Source organism: Oratosquilla oratoria, chromosome 17 (genome assembly GCF_046742065.1).
Source record: "Oratosquilla oratoria isolate Oo_2021 chromosome 17, ASM4674206v1, whole genome shotgun sequence".
Classification (NCBI taxonomy): Eukaryota; Metazoa; Arthropoda; class Malacostraca; order Stomatopoda; family Squillidae; genus Oratosquilla; species Oratosquilla oratoria.
This window is the reverse complement of record NC_134793.1, coordinates 11813129-11838697: the sequence shown is the minus strand read 5'-3', so window position 1 is coordinate 11838697 and position 25569 is coordinate 11813129. Positions and strand designations below refer to the sequence as shown.

The 25569-nt window shown below is 39.0% G+C and overlaps 1 protein-coding gene across 5 annotated transcripts in view; it reads left to right on the top strand.

Annotated features, from left to right (window-relative positions):
* The window catches only part of LOC143034417 (uncharacterized), a 97467-nt gene that overhangs the window by 61967 nt on the left and 9931 nt on the right, over positions 1–25569 (top strand). For all 5 annotated transcript variants that reach the window (XM_076200433.1, XM_076200436.1, XM_076200434.1 and 2 more), the window contains exons 3-7: positions 9475–9723; positions 14178–14365; positions 16250–16429; positions 16591–16825; positions 20431–20549. In XM_076200433.1, coding sequence (XP_076056548.1) covers positions 9475–9723; positions 14178–14365; positions 16250–16429; positions 16591–16825; positions 20431–20549 — 971 coding nt within the window. The remainder of the gene's footprint in view (positions 1–9474; positions 9724–14177; positions 14366–16249; positions 16430–16590; positions 16826–20430; positions 20550–25569) is intronic.

Here is a 25569-nt window from a genome sequence, read left to right as displayed (position 1 = left end):
TTTTGTTATTGTACTTGAAAGGGAGACCAGTCTATAGTTGGTTGGATTTTCTTTGTTGACTCCTTTGTATATTGGTACAGTATTTGCATTTTTCCAATCTTGTGGTACTTTTCCTTCTTTGAGTGAGAAATCAATTATCTTGCATATTTTATCCATAGTTCATCTATACATTCTTTCAATATCCAATTTGCAACTCCATCTGGCCTGTGACTTTCTGATGTCAAGGTTTTTTATTTGGTCCCTTATTTCTTTCTGTGTTAACATTGTTTCTTTCATTGGGGGGAGATCTTACTCTCTGTCCTTCCAATTTTGTGAACTTTCAATTGTGAATACAGATTTAAAATGTTTGATCATAATTTCAGCCATTTCTACATCATCTATATATTCATTATTTCCTTCACGCAGTTTCACTATTTCATGTTTATCTTTTAGTTTGTCATTTACATACCTGTAGAATAGTTTAGGTTGGTCCTTGCATTTTTCTATTATGTCCTTTTCATAGTTTCTTTTTTCTTCCCTGCGTATTTTTACATATTCGTTTCTTAGTTTGATGTATATTTGCCATTTTTTCTTTTTTCCATCTTTTCCAGGCTTTGTCTCTTCTATCTTTAGCCTCACTACACTTTTTGTTATACCAGCACTTTATGTACACCCGTTCTTGTTTCTTCTTTGGTACATATTTGTCTGTTCCCTCCTTGTAATTTTCTTTTAATATGTTCCATTTCTCTTCCATCTTTGTTTCTTCATTTAAGAAGTTTTCCCGTTTCGCATTTTGAAAAAAAATTCTGAGTTTTTCAAAATCTATTTTGTTGTACATTAGTCTTCCTTTTCTATGTTTCTCATTTCTTCTCAAATCAATTTGTTCTTTTAGTTTGAACTCTATTAGTATGTGGTCACTTCCCAATTGGTGTCTTGTATTCCATTTTATCCACGATTTCAGGCTCTGATGTAAATATTAAATCTAGTCTCGACGGTTCTTCATTGTTTCTATATCTGGTATTTTCCTTTACCCATTGAGTCAATGTGTATTCAATGGTCATATCCAGTAGAATATTTCCCCAAAGTTATCCAGCTTTCACTGTCATTTCTTCCTAACATATTTCTTTTGAGTTAAAGTCACCCATAATTACTATTTTTTCTCCTTTCAATAATTCAATGCATTTCTTTGTGTGTGTGTATTTATTTTTTACCTAGTTGTATCTTACGGGAAGGGGGGCTATGTTCATGGTGTCCCGTCTTTGTATCTTAAACTATCTAGTTTGCTCTTAAATTCATGTATGGTGTTTGCACATCTATTTTGTTCCAGACATCTACCACTCTGTGTGGAAGCTGTTCTTTTTCAGGTCCCTTCTATAACTCCTTTTTGAGTTTCTTTTCATGTCCTCTTGTATTTCTGTTATCCCAATTTAGTAAGTCTTCTCTATCAAAAACTTCCATGCCTCTCATGATTCTATGGATGGTCAATAGGTCACCTCTTTCTATTGTTTGTTCCAGAGTCAGTAATTCCAGCTTTGACAATCTCTCATATGACAGTTTTGAAAGTGTTGGCATCTTCATAATTGCTCTTTGGATTCTTTCAATTTTCTTTATATTCTTTTTAGTACTGGGTGTCCATAATGTTGCTGCATACTCCAATTTTGGCCTTATCAGTGTGACTAGTATTTTCTTCATCATTTCTTCGTCCAAGTAGGTAAAGGCCACCTTTATTGATCTTAGCAAGTTGTAGGTTTCTCCGACAATTTTATCTGTGTATCAGGAGTCATGTCTTTTGTGATAATTACTCCCAGGTCTTTTTCAGAACCCACTTTTTTACTACCTTTGTACCAATTTTATATTGTCCTGATATTCTTTTTTTTTTCTTTTTTTACTTTTTCCAAATTCCATTATGCTACATTTCCTTATGTTGAAGTCCACTTCCTACTTTTGACTCCATTCCCATATTTTGTTCAGATCTCTATATAGCAACTCACAGTCTGTTTCAGTACTTACTTTCCTGATCAGGTTTGCATCATCTGCAAAGAAGCTCGTGTAACATTCTACACCCTCATCCATGTCATTTACATAAATAGCAAACATTGTTGGAGCCAATACTGATCCCTGTGGGACACCACTAATCACTTCTTCCTAAGTAGAACTCTTATCTCTGAGCACTATGATATTTCTTTCATGCAAGAAATCCTTCATTTCAATAGTTTTCCTTGTGTCCTATGGTTTCCAGTTTTGTTAATTTTTTTGTGTGGTACTTCATCAAAAGCTTTTTGTAAATCTAGGAAAGCACAATCAGCCCATCTATCCCTTCCTTGTATTATATTTATTAATCTTGAACATAAACAGATCAAATTTGTGGCACATGACCTTCCCTGTCTAAATCCGAATTGTCTCGTGTCTTGAATAGAAACATAAAATTTGTGGCACATGACCTTCCCTGTCTAAATCCAAATTGTTTCATGTATAGTATATTGTTCTCCTCTAGATGTTTTGTCCATCTGTTTATGATAACTTTTACAAATTTTGACTACTGTACTTGTAAGGGAGACTGGTTTGAAATTTGTTGGGTCTTCCTTGTTTCCCCCTTTATATATTGGTACAATATTTTTTTTTTCCAGTCTTCTTGTATTTTTCCTTCTTTGAGTGAGCAGCTTATTACCTTGTATACTTTGTCTATTAGTTTATCTTTACATTCTTTTAGTATCCAGTTTGCAATTCCATCCAGGCCATGTGATTTTCTGACATCAAGGTTCATTATTTGGTCCATTATTTATTTTCTTGTTACAATTATTTTTCTCATTGGGGGGGATCTCACTTCACTCCTTTCATCCCAGTGCTGTATATTTTCTCTAGTGAACACAGACTTGAAGTGTTTGTTCATGACTTCAGCCATTTCTATATCTTCTGTATATTCCATATTCCCTTGGTGTAATTTTACTATTTTTTGTTTGTTTTTTAGTTTACTGTTCACATATCTATAGAATAATTTTGGTTGGTCCTTACATTTTTCTATTATATCTTTTTCATAGTTTCTTTTTTCCTCCCTGCATACTTTTACATATTCCTGAGATAGATATATATTTGCCACTTTCAATTTTTTTTTTCCCATCTTATCCAAGCTTTATCTCTTCTATCTTTTGCCTCACTGCACCTTCTGTCAAACCAACACTTAATATACACCTTTTCCTGTTTTTGTCTTGGTACATATTTATCCACTCCTTCATTATAGGTTTCCTTCAAAATTATCCATTTCTCTTCCACTCGTGTCTATTGTAGAATTTTATCCAACTCACTTTTTGAAAGAAATTTCTAAGTTTCCCAAAGTCCGTTTTGTTATTCATTCTCATTTCTCTCCATATATTTCCTCTTTTAGTTTAAAGTCAAGTAGTATGTGGTCACACTTCCCAATTAGTGTGTTCTATTCAATTTTATCTGCAATTTCAGGCTCTGATGCATATATTTAATCTAGTCTCAATGGTTTTTCATTATTTCTATATCTGGTATTTTCTTTTACCCATTGTGTCTTTGTGTGTTCTATAGTCATGTCAAGTAATATATTTCCCCAAAGATCCTCTCCACCTTTTACTATCATCTCTTCCCAACAAATTTCTTTGCAGTTAAAATTTCTCATAAGTGTGTGTGTTTTTACCTAATTATAGCACAATATACAGGAAAGGAGCAACACTATTTGGGTTCTGTCTCCTCTCCAATTTTGTCATACCTAGCCTCAAATTTGTGTACAGTTCCAACTTTATATCCTTAATTTCCAATTATCTTATTAAGACTCGAAGTCATATATTGTTCTAGCTTGGGCTACATCTCCTTCTAAGTTATTCCAATTATCTATGCATTTGTGTGGAAAAATGTACCTATTCACATCCTTTAGATATGTGGTCTTTCTTAATTTACTCCTGAGAACTTTAAAAGCCCTCCCATCTTTAATCAGAAGATCTCGATGCAATCTATCCCCATTAGTGACCTGAATACTGTAATCATATTACCTCTTCCCCGTCGATCTTTCAATGTTGGCAGACCCATTGCTTTTAGTCTTTACTCTTATGGCTTATCTGTTGGGCTGGGGACCAGTTTAATTGCTGTTCTCTTGTATTCTCTCAATCTTGCTTATATCCTTCACTCTATGTGGAGACCATGCTACTGACACGTATAGTCTTGGAAGAGTCGGGATTTTGATGAGTTTTTTCATCTCTTCATCCATCTAGTGAAAAGTCACTTCAATTTTCTGCAGCAGTCCAAATGTCTCTCTCACAGTCCATCTGTCCTGTCTTTCAGGTGACATGTCTTTTATCAACACTCCCAAATCTTTCTCCTCTTTTGCTTTTATAATGGGTTCTCTTCCCAAGGGTTTAACAATGGTCTTCTGCTGCTGTTGCCCATTTCTGGTATTTTGTATTTTTTGGTATTGAACTTAATTTCCCATTCATGGTTCCAGGCAAAAATAGTGTCTAGATCTCTGCAATAGTCTACATTGTTTTTCACTATTTTCATGATTTTTGCATCATCAGTAAACATGTTAGCATAGCTTGCTGTACCTTGAATTAAGTCATAGACATACACAAGAAACATTATTGATGCAAACACTGAGTCTTGTGGAACTCTGCTTGTTATCACTTTCTATCTTGACTCTTATTCTTTACTGCAGTCCTCATGTATCTTCTCTTCAAAAAATCTTTCATCCACTCTAGTAGTTTACCTCCCAGTCCTCCAACATGCTCCCATTTCCACATAAGTTAACTGTGAGGTACTTTTTCAAAAGTCATCTCTAGGTTGAGTATTTACCTAGTAGTATTATATGGGAAGAGAGCTATGCTTGTGGTGACCCGTCTTTGTATCTCTCAGCATCAAGTTTTTTCTTAAAATCTTGAGGAGTGTTTGCACACACTGTTTCGTTGTCTATTTCGTTCCAAGTATCTGTCACTCTGTGTGGGAAGCTGTTCCTTTCCAGATCTCTTCTGTAATTATCCTTTTTTAGTTTCTTTTCGTGTCCTCTTGTTTTACCATTATCCCATATTAACAAGTCATTCTTATCTAAGACTTCTATTCCTTTCATTATTCTATTGATAGGCAGCAAGTCTTCCCTTTCCCTTCTTTGTCACAAAGTTGGTAATTCTAGTTTGGATAGCATATGTGTGTATTTACCTAGTTGTACCTAGTTGTATTTTACGGGAAGGGGAGCTATGCTCGTGGTGTCCCGTTTTCATATCTCATTTTATCTAAACAGTTTTTAAATTCATGTATTGTTTTTTGCACACACCACTTTCTCATCTAACTTGTTCCAAATTTACCTAGTTGTATTTACCTAGTTGTATTTTACGGGAAGGGGAGCTATGCTCGTGGGGTCCCGTCTTCATATCTCATTTTATCTAAACTATTTTTAAATTCATGTATTATTTTTGCACACACCACTTTCTCATCTAACTTGTTCCAACTGTCTATTACTCTGTGAGGAAAGCTGTTCTTTTTCAGATCTCTTCTATAGCTGTCTTTCTTGATTTTCTTTCCGTGCCCTCTTGTATTTCTATCATCCCATTTTATCAGATTCTCTCTATCAATAATTTCTATGCCTTTCATGATTCTGTAAATAGCTATCAAATCTCCTCTCTTCTTTGCTCTAGTGTCTGTAGTTCAAGTTTTGCTAGTCTCTCTTCATATGATAGTTTTGAGAGTGTTGGTGCCAATTTTGTAATTGCTCTTTGTATTCTTTCAAGTTTTTTTTATACATTTTTTTTGTACTTGGTGACCACATCGTTGCTGCATATTCCAATCTTGGTCTTATCAGAGTGATTAGAATTTTCTTCACCATTTCTTCATCCAGGTATGTAAATGCCACTTTGATTGTTCTTATTAAATTACAAGTTTCTCCAAAAATCTTATTTATATGTTTCTCAGGTGACATATTATTCATAACAATGACTCCCAGGTCCTTCTCATTTTCTACTTTTTTTTTATTCCTTCTTCTCCCAATTTATATGATCCTGTTATTCTGTTTTTGCTTTTTCCAAATTCCATTATACTACACTTTTTAGTGTTGAACTCCATCTCCCACTTCCTACTCCATTCCCATAGTGATTCACAATCTTCTTCTGTGCTCACTTTTTTCAGTAGTTTTGCATCATCTGCAAAGAAGCTCATTTAACTTTCAATTTCTTCATCCATATCATAAATATATATAGCAAACATTATTGGGGCCAAAACTGTTCCTTGTGGAACACCGCTTATTACACTGCTCTCATTTTTCTTTCTTGCAAAAAGTCTTCCATCCATTTAAGCAGTTTGCCCTGTATTCCTCCTTCAGTTTCTAATTTCTTAAGCAACTTCTTATGTGGTACTTTGTCAAAAGCTTTTTTTAGGTCTAGAAATGCACAATCAGCCCATCCATCTCTTTCTTGTATTATATCTATTAGCCTTGAATAGAAACATATTAAATTGGTGACGCATGATCGTCCTTGTCTGAATCCAAATTGCCTTGGATTTAGCACGCTGTTTTTTTCTAAATATTTTACCCATTTACTTTTGATAATTCTTTCACAAATTTTTGCTATTGTACTTGTTAGAGAGACTGGTCTATAGTTGGTAGGGTCTTCTTTATTTCTTCCTTTATATATAGGTACTATATTTGCTTTTTTCCAATCTTCTGGAACTTTTCCTTCTTTCAAGGAACTATTTATTATGCTATGTATTTTGTCTGCCAGTTCATTTCTGCATTCTTTCAAAATCCAGTTTGCTATATCATCTGGTCCATGCGATTTTCTAACATCAAGATTACTCAAGTGTTTCATTATTTCATTCTTTGTTACTTCTATTTCTTTCATAGGGGGACTTTCTCCTTCCATTCGATCTCTTCCAGTTGTATATTCTCCCTTGTAAACACTGATTTAAAATGCTTGTTCATAATTTCCGCCATTTCTATTTCCTCTGTGTATTCAACTCCTTGTCTTAATTTCTCCAAGTCTTGTTTGTTTTTCAGTTTATTGTTTACAAATCTGTAGAATAGTTTTGGTTGATCTTTACATTTTTCTATGACATCTTTTTCACATTTTCTCTTTTCCTCTCTGCACGCTTGTATATATTCATTTCTATAACAAGTATATATTTTACATTTGCAGGTCTTTTGCATTTCTTACATTTGGTCCAAGCTTTGTCTCTTTTGTCTTTTAACACTCTACAACTTTTGTTGTACCAGCACTTTACATATTCTTTTTCTTGTTTTTGTCTTGGGACATACTTTTCCACTCCTTTTTTTTATAAATTTTTGTCAAAATATTCCATTTCTCTTCTACTGTTGTATATTCTTTGTATATTCTTTCCCAGTTTTCATTTTGAAAGAATTCTCTTATTTTATCAAAATTTGTTTTTTCATACATCAATCTTCCTTTTCTATATTGTTCATTTCATTTCATGTATTTTTTCTCATTTAGTTCTAGTTCTATCAATATATGGTCACTTTTACTTATTGGTGCCTGGTATTCTATCTTTTCCACTATTTCAGGTTCAGATGTGATTATTAGGTCTAGTCTCGATGGTTCTTCTTCATTTCTATACCTAGTGTTCTCTTGAATCCATTGTGTCATTGTGTGGTCAATAATCATCTCAAGTAGAACATTTCCCCATGATTTTTCTCCACCCTCTACGGTCATCTCTTCCCAGCAGATTTCTTTGCAATTAAAGTCGCCCATCATAACTATTCTTCCTCCATCTTCCATTATCTTGGTTAATGTTATTCTTGTGTCTTCTAACATACTTTTATGTTCACTCTCTTCCCACAAGGCTGTTTTTGGGGGCACGTTTATTACAAACTTTCTGCTCTTATCTCTGTCTTCTACTTCGATCATAATCATCTCTACTCTATTGTTCCCATATGTGACACTCTTCACGCTTATATCCTTCTTAGTCAGGAACATAACTCCACCCCCTTGTTTCATCTCTGTTCCTAATCCAATAATTATATGCATTGTGTCCTATGCTGTTGGGTGGTAGTGGACCTTTTAATTTTGTCTCTACAATTCCCATTATGTCCGGTTCTTTTTCCTTCGGATACTTGTTCAGTTCATTCAGTCCTGGTATTAATCCATTTATATTTGTGTAGGACACTCTTAACTTTCTGTTATTTCCATTGTATTCTCTGTTTCTTTTTTGTTTCTCTCTGTTATGGTCCATTTCCTCAATTTCATATTCACTACTCTCCAGTAGAGTTCTTCTTTTTCTGACTCCGTTCTGGTCTCGTTTTTTTCTTTAGCTTCTCTCCTTTTCATTTTTTCTTCCTCTCTTTCCTCTTTATTCATTTCTCTTTTTATCCATACCTTTTTGATATTGTTCACTTGCTGCTAGCTTCCCTGTTTTTGCTAAGATATTCTCTGCTGTTGTTTGTGACCTGAATTTAATCTTAATTGGTCTGGTCTTATCTGTACTATATTTTCAATTTGTTTCATTATTTCAGGTTCATCTTCCTGAACTAATTCTAGTAAGCTGCTTACTTTTTCTTTTTCCTCACTGATTCTTGAAGTTCTATCTAGGATATGTTTCTCTTCCATTCCCAATATAATTATACATTTCTTTTTATCTGCTAAGTCTCTTACTATATTCTCCTTCTGTCTCATCACTTTGATAACTGAGTCTTCAGTTTGTTCTTTCATTTGCTGTTTAATTATATCAGTAAATGCAACTTTACTGTTTTCCTGGATTTTTTTCCAACCCTGTGCTTCTTTTGCTATGGCCTCTTTATTGTCTTTATTGTTCCTTTTTAATTCTTCATTCTCCTCTTTTACTTCTTTTAACTGTCTTTTCAATTCTTCTATTTCATTAGTTAAATTTTTGTTCGCCTTCTGTAGTTCTTCCAACTTTTCAACTCTCTGCACAATGTTGGTTAAGTTACCGAACCTGTCTTCCCAATGTTCGATCATCTTATCAATTTTCTCCTCTAGTCTTGTCAATTGGGGGAGGTTGGTATCCCCCCCACCCTCCTTAAATCCCTGGAAATTATTATCCTCACCTTCCATTGTGCTGCTCTTATCTGTATTTCTAATCTTTACATTTTTGTTAATCCCATCACCAGAATCATCGGTCCTCCGTTTGTTTACAAGACGTCTGGCCTCATGTACCAAGTCTTCCCCTTCCTCATTTCCTTCCATTTCCTCCCCTTCTCCTTTTTCCTCACTTTCCTACGACACCACGAGTTATCCCCTTCCCTGTAAATACAATAGGTACTCCTTTGCATTGAGGTCCACGAAAAATTCACTTTTTCTTCAGAACTCTAATCTTCACCATCCATCCGACAAAAGTGTGTGTGTGTGTGTGTCTATATTTTAAGGGTCTCTTCCCCCTTATAAGGGAGGTTGCCAATTCTATATTGTACATGTATGTATATATATAATATTCCCTATGTTTTTATATTATGTTATATTCTATGATATATTGTTGTAACTCATCTTTGGTTAGTATTGTTACAAATTTGACACTTGTTATTCACAGGAATGGTATGTTAAGCATTGTTTTGGTGGTGAGAAGAGCACCGATGTTGAGGACTTTGTCACTCGAGACCTTAAACATTGGTCCACAACTCAAAATCAAGAATGTGCAGAGCTGTATGAAACCTTCAAAATGCTCTTTGAAATCCATGACAGATACTCAGACAAAATGGGCATTCCACCCATGTTTAGCAGACGCATCAAGAAATGGATGAAGGGTGACAAAGCATTAATTGATCAAATACACAGACAGGTGAGTTGTCTGTAATGCTCAGGTCTTTGGGAGTGAGGGCTCTCCTTTGATTGAATAAAATCATTGACATTAGCTTGAATAAATATACAAGATGACATGTGCAAATGGCTTAGTTAAGATAGGTTTATTTATGAGAACAGGAAGTTTCCCTTCAAATTAATGGAAATTAGTTCAGTCAATATATTGCTCTAGGTCTTGCGTGAGACCTATGGCTCCTAGATAACTGGTAACAGCCACTGATTTGGTCCACAAGTTACTCAGATGAGGTATGTTGTGTTGTATAGGAATGGTCAGAGTAGGGCAGCACAGGATAGTCTCTCTGCTGCTTATCTTCAAATCCCATCAGCTCACTGTCTCAGCTTTGATCTTTTCTTCACTTAAAGATAATTGGTTATGAAGAGGGCATGTTCACAGCCCCATTACAGAGATCATGTAAATAATGTGTAATTAAACTGAATTTTTATTCAAGAGTTGGGGTGTATAAGTTATTCGTATCCTATTGAAGGTTCTTTGGGCAGTCGTTAGCTTATTGCAGATCACAGCTTAAGGTACGCGACACCTGGGGGGGTGAATTTGGTCAAGATATGGCATTTTTCAAAACTGTGTTCAAAATGTTCGTATACCACTTAGAAACAAATCCCGACAAATAATTTTTCAGCCGCGCGCAATTTAAAGGTCCTGGGTGAGGATTAAAGGGACAGATTTAAAGGCGCAACCCACACTAGAAGGAGGCGTGCCACTTAGGACCTTCAGGCGCAGCGAATAACGTTGAAATTTGATTGAATTTACACTCGCCCAGTGTATCAACGGCCAATACGATTGTGGAGGGGAAGGGAGGAAGGTGGAGGGAGAATATTTCGCCAACTTTGTGCGAAACTAAGCGTTAGTTACCGGCTAGCTCTGAAAAGGGAACTACGCATGTCTCATGAGCTCTCGTTGCAATCTATTACTTTAGCTAGTACATATTACTCTTTAGTACAGTCATCATGGGTAGCACAAAGAACGAAAGAGCATCACAATGACAAAAAACAGCAGTTAAAGATGGCAAGCAGTCAAAGACGACTAAAGATCTCACCACCTCTCACTCCACCACCGCCCTCACCTGCACCTCTGTGACGGTGACAGAGGTAAAGGACAACATTAGACTAAACAATTCAAAGAGGAAGATTAAATCCAAAGAAGAAAGCAAGAGGAAAAAGATCAAGGCTATACAGGAAGAAGAAAGAAGAAGGGACATCATATGATGCTGGAGGGGGTGCCCTACCAACATAGATTGGCGAGGGGAATCTGATGAGGAAAGAGAAGGCGCCCACTACTGGAAAATAAACCTCTTTCCAATGATTTAGATACCCTGAAGACCCCCAGCAGAGAGGTTTCATATGAAGAAACCGCCAAAGGTGCAAAAAAGCAAATTATATGATGTTGTCGTCTGTGCGTCGTCACTACTGTGACATACTTATACTTTAGTTTTTCAGTATTTAAAGTACTTATAATTAAAATATGTTGATAATTTTTACTGTACTTACTTATTATATAATAAGAATTAAGCCATGAAAAAATCAGTCAAATTGGTGAAACTATAAGCAAGTTACAGATATATTCATATTTCAAGTTGCCATATCTCCGTTCGATATTTTTCTACTTTTTTTTAATCATAAAAAATCTAATATACATTAGATTTAGATGAAACTTACAGGGAATATTACTTTTAGTAACTGCTAGGGCCGATCTTTCGAATATTTTGAATAGGATGAAAGAGTTCGGAGTAATAATGGAAACAAGAGCAAAAAAATTGTATTTTTCACGATTTTTGCCAGACATTAAAATTGAAATGCCTGTATACAAAAGTATAAAGGAAATTGTTCAATTACTCAATCACCGGCCCTAGGTGTGCCTACTGACTAATCATAGCCAAAATATAAAACAAATTGGTCCACGTATTATGGTGCTGTGCACTTTTAAATGTCGCTACTGGTATACGTACATGTGTACATGTGTACATGTGTACATGTGTACATACATCATTCTGCTTCACCTAAAATGTAGGCAATATGGATACCTATTTACCTGAGAAGTTTCAGCTCTTTACTCTAAATATTTTAGAAAATGACCTCCAGGTGTCGCGTACCCCCTTAACATATAAGATGCAGATACCCATTACTTGGTCCTAACTGCAGGATAAGTATGTATAAGCCATGTTCAGTCTGTGATGTCATCTCTTTAGATATGCCTCAGAACAAAATAGTCTGGACTACTGTGTGTGTATATATATATATATATATATATATATATATATATATATATATATATATATATATATATATATATATATATATATATATATATATATATATATAAGTACTTTGTATATATGGGTCATGGACCAAGACTCATGTCTTCCTCCACTAGGTAAACTTATTTATTTTCAATATATTTAGGTTTAAGAAGGAAACGGACAAGAACTGGTTTACCAACAGAGTGGTTAACAAATGGAATAGAGTTAGTAATCATGTAGCGAGTGTTGAAGCAACTGGTTGTTTTAAAAGAAGATTAGATAACTTTATGGATAGGGATAACAGGTGGTAAGGGACATGGAACTGGATAGTGTATGACTTATGGTCTCAAGCAGTCTCCTCCATTTTTATGTTCTTATTTATTTATATTGTCAGTAAAACAATAGGGTCAAACCAACTTTGACTCCTGGGCCCTACTGGAGGAGCTTTGCTTCACTACACAGGGTGACCCAAGTGATGTGGCAGGAGACAAGACAAGGTGCTAAGTTGGGTAGATGAGTGGTTCTTTTAGTGTATGTGTGGATATTATTAACTCATTCCTTTTATAGGAGCATTGTGGCTCTTATGTGTCCCATTCACACCTAGAGGTTCTTCCAGGTTGAATGAAGTCACATGGTGTGTTATCCAGAATAAAGTCTTTGAAATGTATTAATTTGATATGGGTATGAGTCATTATGGCATGGTTTTCCATCTCTCTAATAAGAATTGATATCCCCTGGCTTGGGTTTTATTTGGCTTTAACTAAAACTTTGTTTTTCACTTAATCCATGCCATTACTAACAATTTACTTTTGCAAGACATCTCATTTGTAAACTTTCTGTTGGCATGTTTTCTTCCATGTGTGAATGTATTTTTGTATGCAAACATGTACATTCAGGTCGTGAATGTGTTCAGCAATCCAATTCATTGGCATGCCCTATGAGTGTGTCATGATGTATCATGATGTGTCACAATATGACACATGGATGTGCAAATGTAATGTAGCTTATGTAAATTTTGTGGTGCCAATACATAACTTGATGTTGATTTTGACCACTACTAGGTTATCTTAACCCCTTCGATACGATGACGCCTATGTAGACATCATGAGGAGCAAGTGGGTATGCGAGGGAGGATGCTGATGTCGGTGTCTTGATGATATTTATTGTAGTTGTACCTGCGTGACCCCCATACTCTGTAAACTGGCTTCATCATATTTTCTATGGTTATCAAAATTCACGGGTGAAAGAGAACGAGCTAAATACAGCAGCAACTTTATTTTTGATAATGCAAGTATTATGATGCAACATCGCACTTCTGGCAGCTAATGCCCATGAGATTTTGGCCTGCAGTGAAGGGGTTAAATTGGATAATGAAATATGGGACTAAAATAATAGGTTACTTCTGATAAATTTACCAGTTGCAGAAGATTTGCTGCATAGTATGGTGGAGTACACAAATGGAACAATTTGCTGAAAGGGTCAAAGGGCATCACAACAACGATGGCTTAGGAAAGTAGCACCATCTCAAGTCATGATAAATTCTTAACAAGATTCAAATAGATAGCATATGATAAATTGTAAATCTTCTTCACACAAACATAAAGAAGTGGAAGGATTGTGTAAAGCCAGATGAATAGGAATATAGACTAGGCCTATAGATATAGCAAAATGGCACCTGCCATTGGCACTTGTATGTGCCCCACATATGAAAAAAGGTTGCATACTGTGCCAGCACATGAATCACATTTGTGTCCTCGTTCAAACCCCTTCATATTTTTGTAAGTTCATTTTGTATGTACTTTATATCATGTAAGTAAAGTAGTTGTATTTTGCATTTTGCCTTTATTTAAAGAAAGAAAATCTCCCAATTAAAGGCATAAAGCATGCTGGAAATTGGATTGATAGAACTGATCAAATTGTGGCCTGGTTTGATACAGCAAATAAAAAACAACATGCCAGACTGTGACAAGTGACACATTAATGTAACTTAATATTTGAATTGACAATATTAAACTATTTTCAGTTGTCTGAGTGATCTTGACATATGAAAACATAAATCTTTTATATCTTGAAACATAAGGTCAGATTTATAGGCAAGATTTTGTACTCTTGAAGTTTTCACTTGTATGAATTTATATTTTCAAAATAATAGTTTTAATGTGATTTCCTTTTTTTTCAGCATTTGGTTCATGTGTACAGTCCTCTAACTGCAGAACATACTGTATACAACCCAGTCAGAGCTGCACGACCCATGCCTACACAAAAAGTCAACATGTTCCAGTGGGTTGATCAACTGGCTGAAGAATCTGCAAAGGATTGTGACTTTTGTAAATACGACAGACAGACTGCTGTTGATGAATTTGGAAGGTAGTTTTTGGTTTGGATTTATTTCTTCTGGGGAGTTGCCAATGTAATGATTTGAAAGATTATGTGGTTATGCTGTTATTACTTATTTTATTATTAACCCCTTCCATACGGTGCCGCACACGTAGGCGTCATGAGGAGCAAGTGGATTCGCGACGCTGCCATATCGGCGTCTTGATTATATTTATTGTAGTCGCCCCTGTGTTTTTACATTCTTCCAAATGCGCCCTGAATCCCATTCTCTGTGGTTTTCAAAATTCGCGGGTGAAAGAGAGAACGATCGATATAAGCGGCGACTATATTTTATGATGCGAATATTATTTCGTTACGTCATACGTCTGGCATTGGTTGCTGCCCGCGAGATTTAAGTCCCGTATTGAAGTGGTTAATGTGCAGCCTTTTAGTCAAAACTAGTACTCAATAAATACCTAGCAAGTAAGAACAACTAAGTACTCTTTCAACAGTGTTTGTACAACACCATAGGTGGAAGTAATGTTGTTGGATGCATCCTTCATCCTGAGGAAAATGATAGAAGCAAGTGATAAAATAATCCTTCTGGAAGAGTAATTGCAAGGAGGTAAATTGGTAGGATTTGATCATGAAAATGCCTGGAGTTACTAACCTTTTTCAATGGACAACACAGTGACCCAGTGGGTAAACAAAATGAAACGAGCAAAAGGAAAAGATGCCATCAAGAATGGTTAATGACTAAGGAACTACATATATTCCATTGGATATGGTCATGTAGCACTTGTATTCTAGTTTGTAGAAGATAAAGAACTGAGAAGTGAATCATACATACAAGCTAATACACTTTTGGGAAGACAAATTTCTCCTTTTATTCTAAGAATTAGAATGGAAAGAATTCATGAGTACTAAAAAAAAAAATAGAAGTGGAAAACTTTCTACATACATATACCAAGGGCTTTTTTCCCCTTACAAGGGAGGTAGCCAAAGTTAAAGGCATTAATCCACTCCCACCCATTTCATCCCCACATACTCTAGTCCCATTCACCACCCCTCCCTCTTTTCTTGGCTCCTGGATGATGGGTCATCCCTGCATCTCGCCCACTGCTCTGGGTCAGAAGCAATGCAGCAAGGCACAGCACATCTATAGCAAGGCTGCCTCATTTAATCAGCAACCACCCCCTCTGTCTCATGAAGAAAAAGAAAAAGGGAGAAATCCCTCTGGGCTGCTTCAAAATATCATTCACACATACTCCCTCACCCCCATCCTCCACCCACTCCCTTCCATGCATCACAGCATCATCCATACGCAAGCATTCTTCACTCTCTCCTGTCTTCTATCTTCTCCCTTCATTCCTCAACAGACATCACCCTCTTTCCCAATTCCCCTTTTACCCCATCCATCCATCTCATCCTTGGTTGCCCCCTCATGTTCACTTTTTCCACCTCAGCCTTCCTCTTTTACTAATCTTTCTTCACTCATTCTTTTCATTTGTCCAAGCCATTCCAATACTCTTTCATCAACTCTATTTCAACGCCCTTTCTACCTCTGCTTTCCTCCTCACTTCCTCATTTCTCACTCTACACAGCCTAGTAACCCCTAATCTTTCCAAGCCATTCAAAACCAAAAGTTGTTGGTCACATGATGAAGATGTCGGTAAAATTGTGGGTGAGACATACAGGCTATTGATGAGCAGCATAAAAAGAACTTTTCACTACATAGGCAAGAAGACCCCCAACTTTTTGGATTTTTCTCTGATCTTTAGTCAGGTTAAAAAGTATGTCTAGACTAGGTCATCCCTCTTGTTAGAGATAGTCTTTGTATAAGTATAGAGTAATTGATACACAAATTCAAAACTATATTTATCTTATTTTATTTATTTATTTATTTTTTTGTTGTTGTTTTCACTCTCCCATCAGACATGAAACGCAATACTCTGCACGGGTCTCCAATACATTCAAGATTGAGCGTTGGCATGGGATGATTGTTACTCGAGGGCAGCATCACCCAACCAATTTCACACGTGACTTTTTCACCAGCTTTTTGGGCGACTGTATGCCCTGGATCTTAAAAGTGTGGGAAAACGACAGAGATTATATGTAAGTGTATATCATGCAAACACAGCCCTCAGTATGTAACTTACAAACCACTGAATGTTTTCATGTTGTCTATTTTGTTCATTACACAACTGGAACACCTTTAATTTGAAGTAGCTTTGGGGATATGACAAGATTTTAATATTATTTTCTCAACTCTTCAGATATCCCAATTTGGCATGGGATACATTACAGCATGCAGGAGCTTCGCAGATTCATCCGCACGTGCAAATGATGATGTCACCTGATCATTACTATGGGTTCATGGAATTGTTTCGTCAAGCTGGTCAGCACTTCTATCACAGCACTCGGAAGAATTATTTCAGCACTCTGGTGGAACTGTACACTGCCATAGGATTGGCAGTTCCTTATGGGGAGGCTGTTGCTTTAGCCACTTTGGTTAGTTGATGGTTGCCATCTATAGTTTGTTAACCTTTTGTTGGGCAAATGACCAATTATGGCTACTTAAAGACTTTTTTTGTTTTGGAAAAATTGTAGTATGGTTATTTGCTACATGCATGCAAGAGAGAACAAGAGCAATGGATTGATTAATTGATACACATGCAAAGGCATTTTCCACACCTTATGAGAAGGGAATTGGCTGAGTCAAAATTATGGCTCATGTTCCACCTATTTATGATAAATAGGGAACACTGTTGTACTCTTGTCTCCCACCATAGGTTGCTAAAGAGTTGGAGTCATAGGGTTTATCTTATTGAAAAAGGTATTGATCTGTATAATACCACATAGTTTTGTTCAGCTTAGAACTTTCTAGTAAGTACATCATACATGGGGGTAGCCAAAAAGAAAAAGGCATAGAAACCACTCCCACCCATTCCATCCCCTACATATACCAATCCCCTCCACCCTCCTCCCTCCCTCTCATCTTGGCACCTCCTGGATGATGGGTCATCCCTGCATCCTGTCCATTGCCCTGGATCAGAAGCAGTGTTGCAACACACAACACATCCACAGCAAGGCTGCTTCATTAATTTGGCAACCCCCCTCTCTGTTCCCTCTTGCAGAAAAGGAGAAGACGGGTAGAAGTCCCTTTGGGCTGCATCAAATTATTTCTCATACTTCCTCACCTCCCATCCCCCATCCACTCTCCCTAATGCATCACAGCATCATTCATACACAACCCTTCTCCATTCACCCCTATCTTCTGTTCTCTCCCGTCCTTCCTCAACAGACATTCTTCCCTTTCATCCCATCCATCCATCTCATCCTAGGATGCCCCCTCATATTCACTCCTTCCACCTCTGCCTTCCACACTTCTTTTACTAATCTTTCTTCACTCATTCTTTCCATGTGTCCAAACCATCCCAATACTCTTTCATCAACCCTATCTCCCAACTCCCTATCCTTCCCTGTTCTCTTCTTCACCTCTTCATTTCTCACTCTATCCAGCCTAGTAACCCTTATCATACTTCTGACATTTCATCTCAAACACATTCAAACTCCTTCTCTCTTTCTCTCTCACATTCCATGTTTCTGCCCTGTACAGTGCTGTCGGCACAATCACTCCTTCGTATAACCTCCTCTTAGCATCCATTCCCAGCTGTCTACTATTTCTCATTACACTTTTTAATCCACCAAGGCATTTACTCGCTTCTCTCAATCTACATTCTACCTCCACCTCCACTCCTCCCTTTTCTGCCACATTTGCACCCAAGTATCTAAAACTATCCACATCCTCCAGTCTCTCTCCCTTAATGCTCACTTCCAGCCTACCGTCACTCTCTCCCCTTGTACATCTCATCACCTTACTTTTGCCCACATTTATCTTCAGCTTCCTTCTTTCACACACCTTCTCAAACTCTGTCACTAACTTCCTCAATCCCTCCTCAGATCCTGCTACAAGCGCAGTGTCGTCCGCAAACAACAGCTGGCTCACCTCCCACTTTTCTCCATTTTCTTTAACCCGTTGTGTACGACCGACGTAATATTACGCCACCTAAAAGGTTACCGCTGTGACGATCGACGTAATGATCCGTCGCGTAAGTGGCTTTCATTTGTTGCTATGTAACTTTTGAAATACCCGCCCCCTGAGCTTCTACCGGGTGTCACGTGATAGAGGAGTGATGGATCTTCCCAGGGAAGGAGCCTGATTGAGTTGCCAGTTTCCTAAACTGGTTCAATTTTACGGTAAACATGGAGGATGTATTTTCCGCGCCTCAGAATAAAAAGCCGAACGAGCGACGATTGACGTAATAATCCGTCACGTTTTAAAATACGAAATTAGCAAGAGTTATGACTTGTTTGGGTAAAATATGAATAGTATGGCACATTGGCATGTGTTATACCCACGCACAGTGTCTGCGCGCGCACCCCGACCACCCACGGCGCGACCCACGCACCCTCACCAGTTGACCCCTGACCTCTATTTTGTGCGTACTCGCTCGACCCCATTAGCGAAAATGCCGCGGAAATCACGTGCTATTTTGGACACATCAGCCAAAATTCGGGCTGTTTTAGATGAAAGTGCCCTACTAAGTGACAGTGACACTAGTGGTTCTGGTGATAGTGATTCTGTGGACGATAATTACCGACCCACCGCGCACGCACAGACATTGTTCAGGGAAGAAATGGAGGAGGATGCATCCTTGTTCCCTGGCATCCACGTTAATTTTTCCTCTGACGAGGAAGGAGGAGAGGAAGGAGGAGAAGAGGAACCGTCAACGTCCGTCAGTACGGCGGAGGCATACGGAAGAAGATCGCGTGTGTCTTCTCCGCCACCAATCGAGCCTGGCAACATGGCGGCCATTGTCTCGCCTGTGGCACTCCCTCAACCTGTTGCTGCCTCTATTGATGTTTTTCTTACTATTTAGACCCAAATGAGTTGATTTAGCCCATAAACAGAGAAAAAAAAATTTTCACCTACCCCGTCGTCTCTGGCGTGACATTTTATTTTACCGCGATCGGCCGCAACGGGTTAATCATCTCCAATCCCTGACCCACCACCCTTGCATTCACCTCTCGCACCACCCCATCCATGTATAGATTGAACAGCCAGGGCGACATAACACATCCCTGACGAAGTCCCACCTTTACCTCAAACCATTCACTCTCTCCATTTCTAATCCTAACACAAGCTCTACTACTCTCATAAAAACTCTTGACTGCTCTTAACAGCTTTCCTCCTATCCAATATATCTGCAAAACCTCCTACAGTGCCTTCCTGTCTACCCTGTCATAAGCCTTTTCCAAATCCATAAAAGCCCAAAAAACATCCTTACCTTTTCCTATAGCTTTCTCACATATCTGTCTTACCACAAAAGTCTGATCTACACAACCCCTACCTGTCCTAAAACCACACTGTTCCTCACCAATTACTCCCTCTGTTCCTCTCCTAATCCTCTCAATCAAGACCCTCCCATAAGCCTTCCCAACTACACTCAACAAACTGATCCCTCTGAAACTACTACACTCACACTTGTCCCCCTTTCCCTTGTAAAGCGGAACGATACAGGCACTCCTCCAGTCCTCTGGCACTCTACCCTCTTTTAAACAAACATTAAATAACCTCACCAGCGAGTCAACGATAACTGTACCTCCTTCCTTCAGACATTCTGCATGGCATCCATCCAACCCAGGTGCCTTACCTGCTCTCATCATCTTAACAGCTGCTTTCACTTCATCCTTCCCTATTTCTCCTCCATTTTCCTCACTCATCACTCTCATTTTCTTAGTGCTGCCCACTGCAACTACCTTTCCCTCCCTATCCTCCTTCACATTTAGCAACCCCCTAAAATACTCTGCCCACCTTGTTCCCCCTTATTAAGGAGGTAGCCAGCCAAAGCATATACCCACCCTCCACCCATTGAACACCCTTTTGTTTCCCTATTATCTTAGCTTCTTGTGGATCATAGGCTATCTTGTGTCCCAAACCAAGAGATCTTCTCTTGTCAGTTTTGTCCATGTATATATGTGTGTGTATGTTCATGTATATACTTGATTATATATTTATTATATTTTATTTTTTCTCCACAATCCTGGAATAGAATGGCAAGACAGACCTGGAGGTAATTCTTCTAAGCCCAAATCCTGGCTTGGATTTGTACCGCCTTTTGTTCTATACCATCAAGGCCTATCATGATTCGTTCACACAGTTGTGCTACAGGTGTGTAATCAATATTCTTATTAATTACTAACATCTTCCATTACACACATACATATACAAAGGGATTTTTCCCCCTTACAAGGGAGGTTGCCAAAGTCAAAGGCATGAATCCACTCCCACCCATTTCATCTCCACATACTCCACTCCCATTCACCACCCCTACCTCCCACTTTTCTTAGCTCTATAAATATCTCACACATACATATACCAAGGGTTTTTTCCCCCTTACAAAGGAGATAGCCAAACTCAAAGGCATAAATCCACTCCCACCCATTTCATCCCCACATATTCCACCCCCATTCACTACCCCTACCTCCCTCTTTTCTTGGCTCCTTCTGGATGATGGGTCATACCTGCATCTCACCCACTGCCCTGTGTCAGAAGCAATGCAACAAGACACAGCACATGCATAAGCAAGGCTGCTTCATTCAATCAGTGACCCTTTCTGTCCCCACATGCAGAAAAAGAGAACATACATACATATACCAAAGGCTTTTCCCCCCCTACATGGGGGGTAGCCACAAAGAAAAAGGCATAGAAACCACTCCCACCCATTTCATTTCCTATATATTCCACTCCCCTCCACCCTCCTCCCTCCCTCTTATCTTGGCACCTCTTGGATGATGGGTCATCCCTGCATCCTGTCCACTGCCCTGGATCAGAAGCAGTGTTGTAAGACACAGCGCATCCACAGCAAGGCCACTTCATAAATTCGGCGACCCCCACTCTCCATCCCCTCATGCAGAAAAGGAGAAGACAGGGAGAAATCCCTTCGGGCTGTGTCAATTTTCTTCTTACACATACCTCCCCACCCCCCACCCACTCCCCCTCATGCATCATAGCATCATCTATACACAACCCCTCTCCATCCACCCCTATCTTCTGTCGTCTCCCGTCCTTCCTCCACAGACATTCCTCTCTTTTGTAATGCCCCTTTCACCCCATCCATCCATCTCATCCTAGGACGCCCCCTCATATTCACTCCTTCCACCTCTGCCTTCCATACTTCTTTTACTAATCTTTCTTCACTCATTCTTTCCATGTGGCCAAACCATCCTAATACCCTTTCATCAACTCTATCTCCCAGTTCCCTTTCCACCCCTGTTCTCCTCCTCACCTCCTCATTTCTTACTCTATCTAGCCTAGTAACCCCTATCATACTTCTCAGACATTTCATCTCAAACACATTCAAACTCCTCTCTTCCTCTCTCATGTTCCATGTTTCTGCCCCGTACAATGCTGTTGGCACAATCACTCCTTCATATAACCTCCTCTTAGCATCCATTCCCAGATGTCTATTTCTCATTACACTTTTCAATCCACCAAGGCATTTACTCGCTTCTCTCAATCTACATTCTACCTCCACCTCCTTTCCTCCCTTTCCTGCCACATTCGCACCCAAATATCTAAAACTATCCACTTCCTCCAGTCTTTCACCCTTAATGCTCACCTCCAGCCTGCTGTCACTCTCTCCCCTTGTACATCTCATCACCTTACTTTTACCCACATTAATCTTCAGCTTCCTTCTTTCACACACCTTCTCAAACTCTGTCACTAACTTCCTCAATCCCTCCTCTGATCCTGCTACAAGCGCAGTGTCGTCAGCAAACAACAACTGGCTCACCTCCCACTTTTTTTCCATTTTCTTTAATCATCTCCAACCCCTGACCCACTACCCTTGCATTCACCTCTTGCACCACCCCATCCATGTAATGATTGAACAGCCAGGGTAACATAACACATCCCTGACGAAGTTCCACCTTTACCTCAAACCATTCACTCTTTCCATTTCTAATCCTAACACAAGCTCTACTACTCTCGTAAAAAACTCTTGACTGCTCTTAACAGCTTTCCTCCTATCCCATATATCGGCAGTACCTCCCACAGTGCCTTCCTATCTACCCTGTCATAAGCCTTTTCCAAATCCATAAAAGCCCAAAAAACATGCTTACCTTTTCCTAGAGCTTTCTCACATATCTGTCTTACCACAAAGATCTGATCTACACAACCCCTACCTGTCCTAAACCCGCACTGTTCCTCACCAAGTACTCCCTCTGTTCCTCTCCTAATCCTCTCAATCAAGACCCTCCCATACGCCTTCCCAACTACACTCAACAAGCTGATCCGTCTGAAACTACTACACTCACACTTGTCCCCCTTTCCCTTGTAAAGCGGAACTATACAGGCACTCCTCCAGTCCTCTGGCACTCCACCCTCTCTCAAACAAACATTAGACAACCTCACCAGCCAGTCCACCATCACTGTACCTCCTTTTTTCAGACATTCTGCATGGTCTTTCCAGACCAGGTGCCTTACCTGCTCTCATCATCTTAACAGCTGCTTTCACTTTATCCTTCCCTATTTCTCCTCCATTTTCCTCACTCATCACTCTCATTTTCTTAGCGCTTCCCACTGCATCTACCTTTCCCTCCCTATCCTTCTTCACATTTAGCAACTCCCTAAAATACTCTGCCCACCTTCCTCTCACTGCCTTCTCTTCCATTATCATCTCTCCATCTGCACCTTTTACCTTTTCCTCTCTACTTGATTTGCCTCCTTTTTCTTTTTTAATTTCCTTCCAAAACATCTTTTTATTGCTTTCAAAATTTTCTGTCATACTCTTACCCCATTTCACATCTGCTCTCCTCTTATCTTATGCTTAACTTCCTTTCTCTTTAATTTGTACCTCTCATACGATTCCCTCATCCTAATTTGGAGCCAATCTATGAATGCCTGCTTCTTTTCTTCTACACATTTCTTTGCTTCCTCATCCCACCACTCAGTACCCTTCCTTCTTTTTCCTCCCGCCCTCCTTGTTCCACACACCATCTTTGTACACCTTATGACTCCCTCCTTGAACCATCCCCATTCCTCCTCCACTCCTAGTTCTACTCTGTCCTTTACTCCCTCCCACTCCTCTTTCAGTTTCTTCTTAAACTCACTCTCCTTTTTTCCTCATTTAAGCAGTTCACTCTAAGTACCTCTCTACCTTCTGTCCTTTTCCTCTTTCTCCATCTGTTCTCCACTCTCATTTTACCTTCCACCAGAAAATTATCTGATATTCCCCTGCTCTCTCCCCTTAGAACATGTACATCCTGAACTCTTCCTACCATACTCCTGGTCACCACTATATAGTCCATATTAATGCTCTATCTGCCACCCTTCCATCCACCACTCTCTCCCATGTGAAGACAGGGAGAAATCCCTTTGGGCTGTGTCAAAATATCATTCACACATACTCCCTCATGCCCCCCCCCCCATCTCCCATCTACTCCCATCCATGCATCACAGCATCATCCATACACAAGCATTCTCCACTCACTTCTGTCTTCTCTCTGCCTTCCTCAACAAACATTCCCCTCTTTCCCAATGTCCCTTTTACCCCATCCATCCATCTCATCCTTGGTTGCCCCCTCATGTTCACTTCCTCCACCTCTGCCTTCCTCTTTTACTAATCTCAATTCACTCATTCTTTCCATGTGTCCAAACTATCCCAATATGCTTTCATCAACCCTGTCTTTCAACTCCCTTTCCACTCCTCTCCTCCTCACCTCCTTATTTCTCATTCTATTCAGCCTAGTAACCCCTACCATACTTCTCAGGCATTTCATCACAAACACATTTAAACTCTTCCTTATATTCTGCCCCATACAGTGCTGTTGGCACAATCACCCCTCCATACAATCTCCTCTTACCATCCATTCCCAAATGTCTATTTTTAATTACAGTTTTTAACCCCCCCCCAAGGCATTTACTCGCTTCTCTCAATCTACATTCTACCTCCACTCCTCTCTCTTCTGCCACATTTGCACCCAAGTATCTAAAACTATCCATTTCCTCCAGTCTCTCTCCCTTAATACTCACTTCCAGCATGCTGCTTTCCTCTCCCCTTGTACATCTCATTACCTTACTTTTACCCACATTTATCTTCAACTTCCTTCTTTTGCACACCTTCCCAAACTCTGTCACTAACTTCCTTAATCCCTCTGATCCTGCTACAAGTGCAGTGTCATCAGCAAACAATAACTGGCTTATCTTCCATTTTTCTCTATTTTCTATAACCATCTCCAATCCCTGGCCCATTACTCTTCCATTTACCTCTCACATCACCCCATCCATGAATAGATTAAACAGCCATGGCAACATGACACATTCCTGGCAAAGTCCCACCTTTATCTCAAACCACTCACTTTCTCCATTTCTAATTCTAACACAGGCTCTATTAATTTTGTAAAAACTCTTGACTGCTCTTAACAGCTTTCCACCTGTCCCATATATCTGCAATACCTCCCACAGTGCCTTCCTGTCTAACCTGTCATAAGCCTTTTCTAAATCCATAAGGGCACAAAAATATCCTTACCTTTTCCTAAAGCTTTCCCACATATCTGCCTTACCACAAAAATCTGATCCACACAACCCCTATCTGTCCTAAACCCACACTGTTCCTCACCAATTACTCCCTCTGTTCCTCTCTTAATCCTCTCAATCAAAACCCTTCCATAAGCCTTCCCAACTACACTCAACAAACTGATCCCTCTGAAACTACTACACTCACATTTGTCCCCTTTTCCCTTGTAAAGTGGAACTATAAGGCACTCCTCCAGTCCTCCAGCACTCTACCCTCTTTAAGGCAAATTTGAAACTACCTCACCAGCTAGTCCACCATCACTTTACCCCCATTTTTTAGACACTCCACATGATACCCATCCAACCCAGGTGCCGTACCTGCTGTCATCATTTTAATAACTACTTTCACTTAATCTTTTCTTATTTCTCCTCCATTTTCCTCATTGACATTCATCCAACTCAGGTGCCTTACCTGCTGTCATCATTTTGGTAACTGCTTTCACCTCATCTTTTCTAATTTCTCTTCCATTTTCCTCACTCATCACTGTCATTTTTTTAGTGCTTCCCGCTGAAACTACCTTTCTCTCCCAGTCTTCCTTCACATTTAGCATCCTCCTCTTACTGCTGTCTCTTCCAATATCATCTCTCCATCTGCACCACTCACTATCCTTCC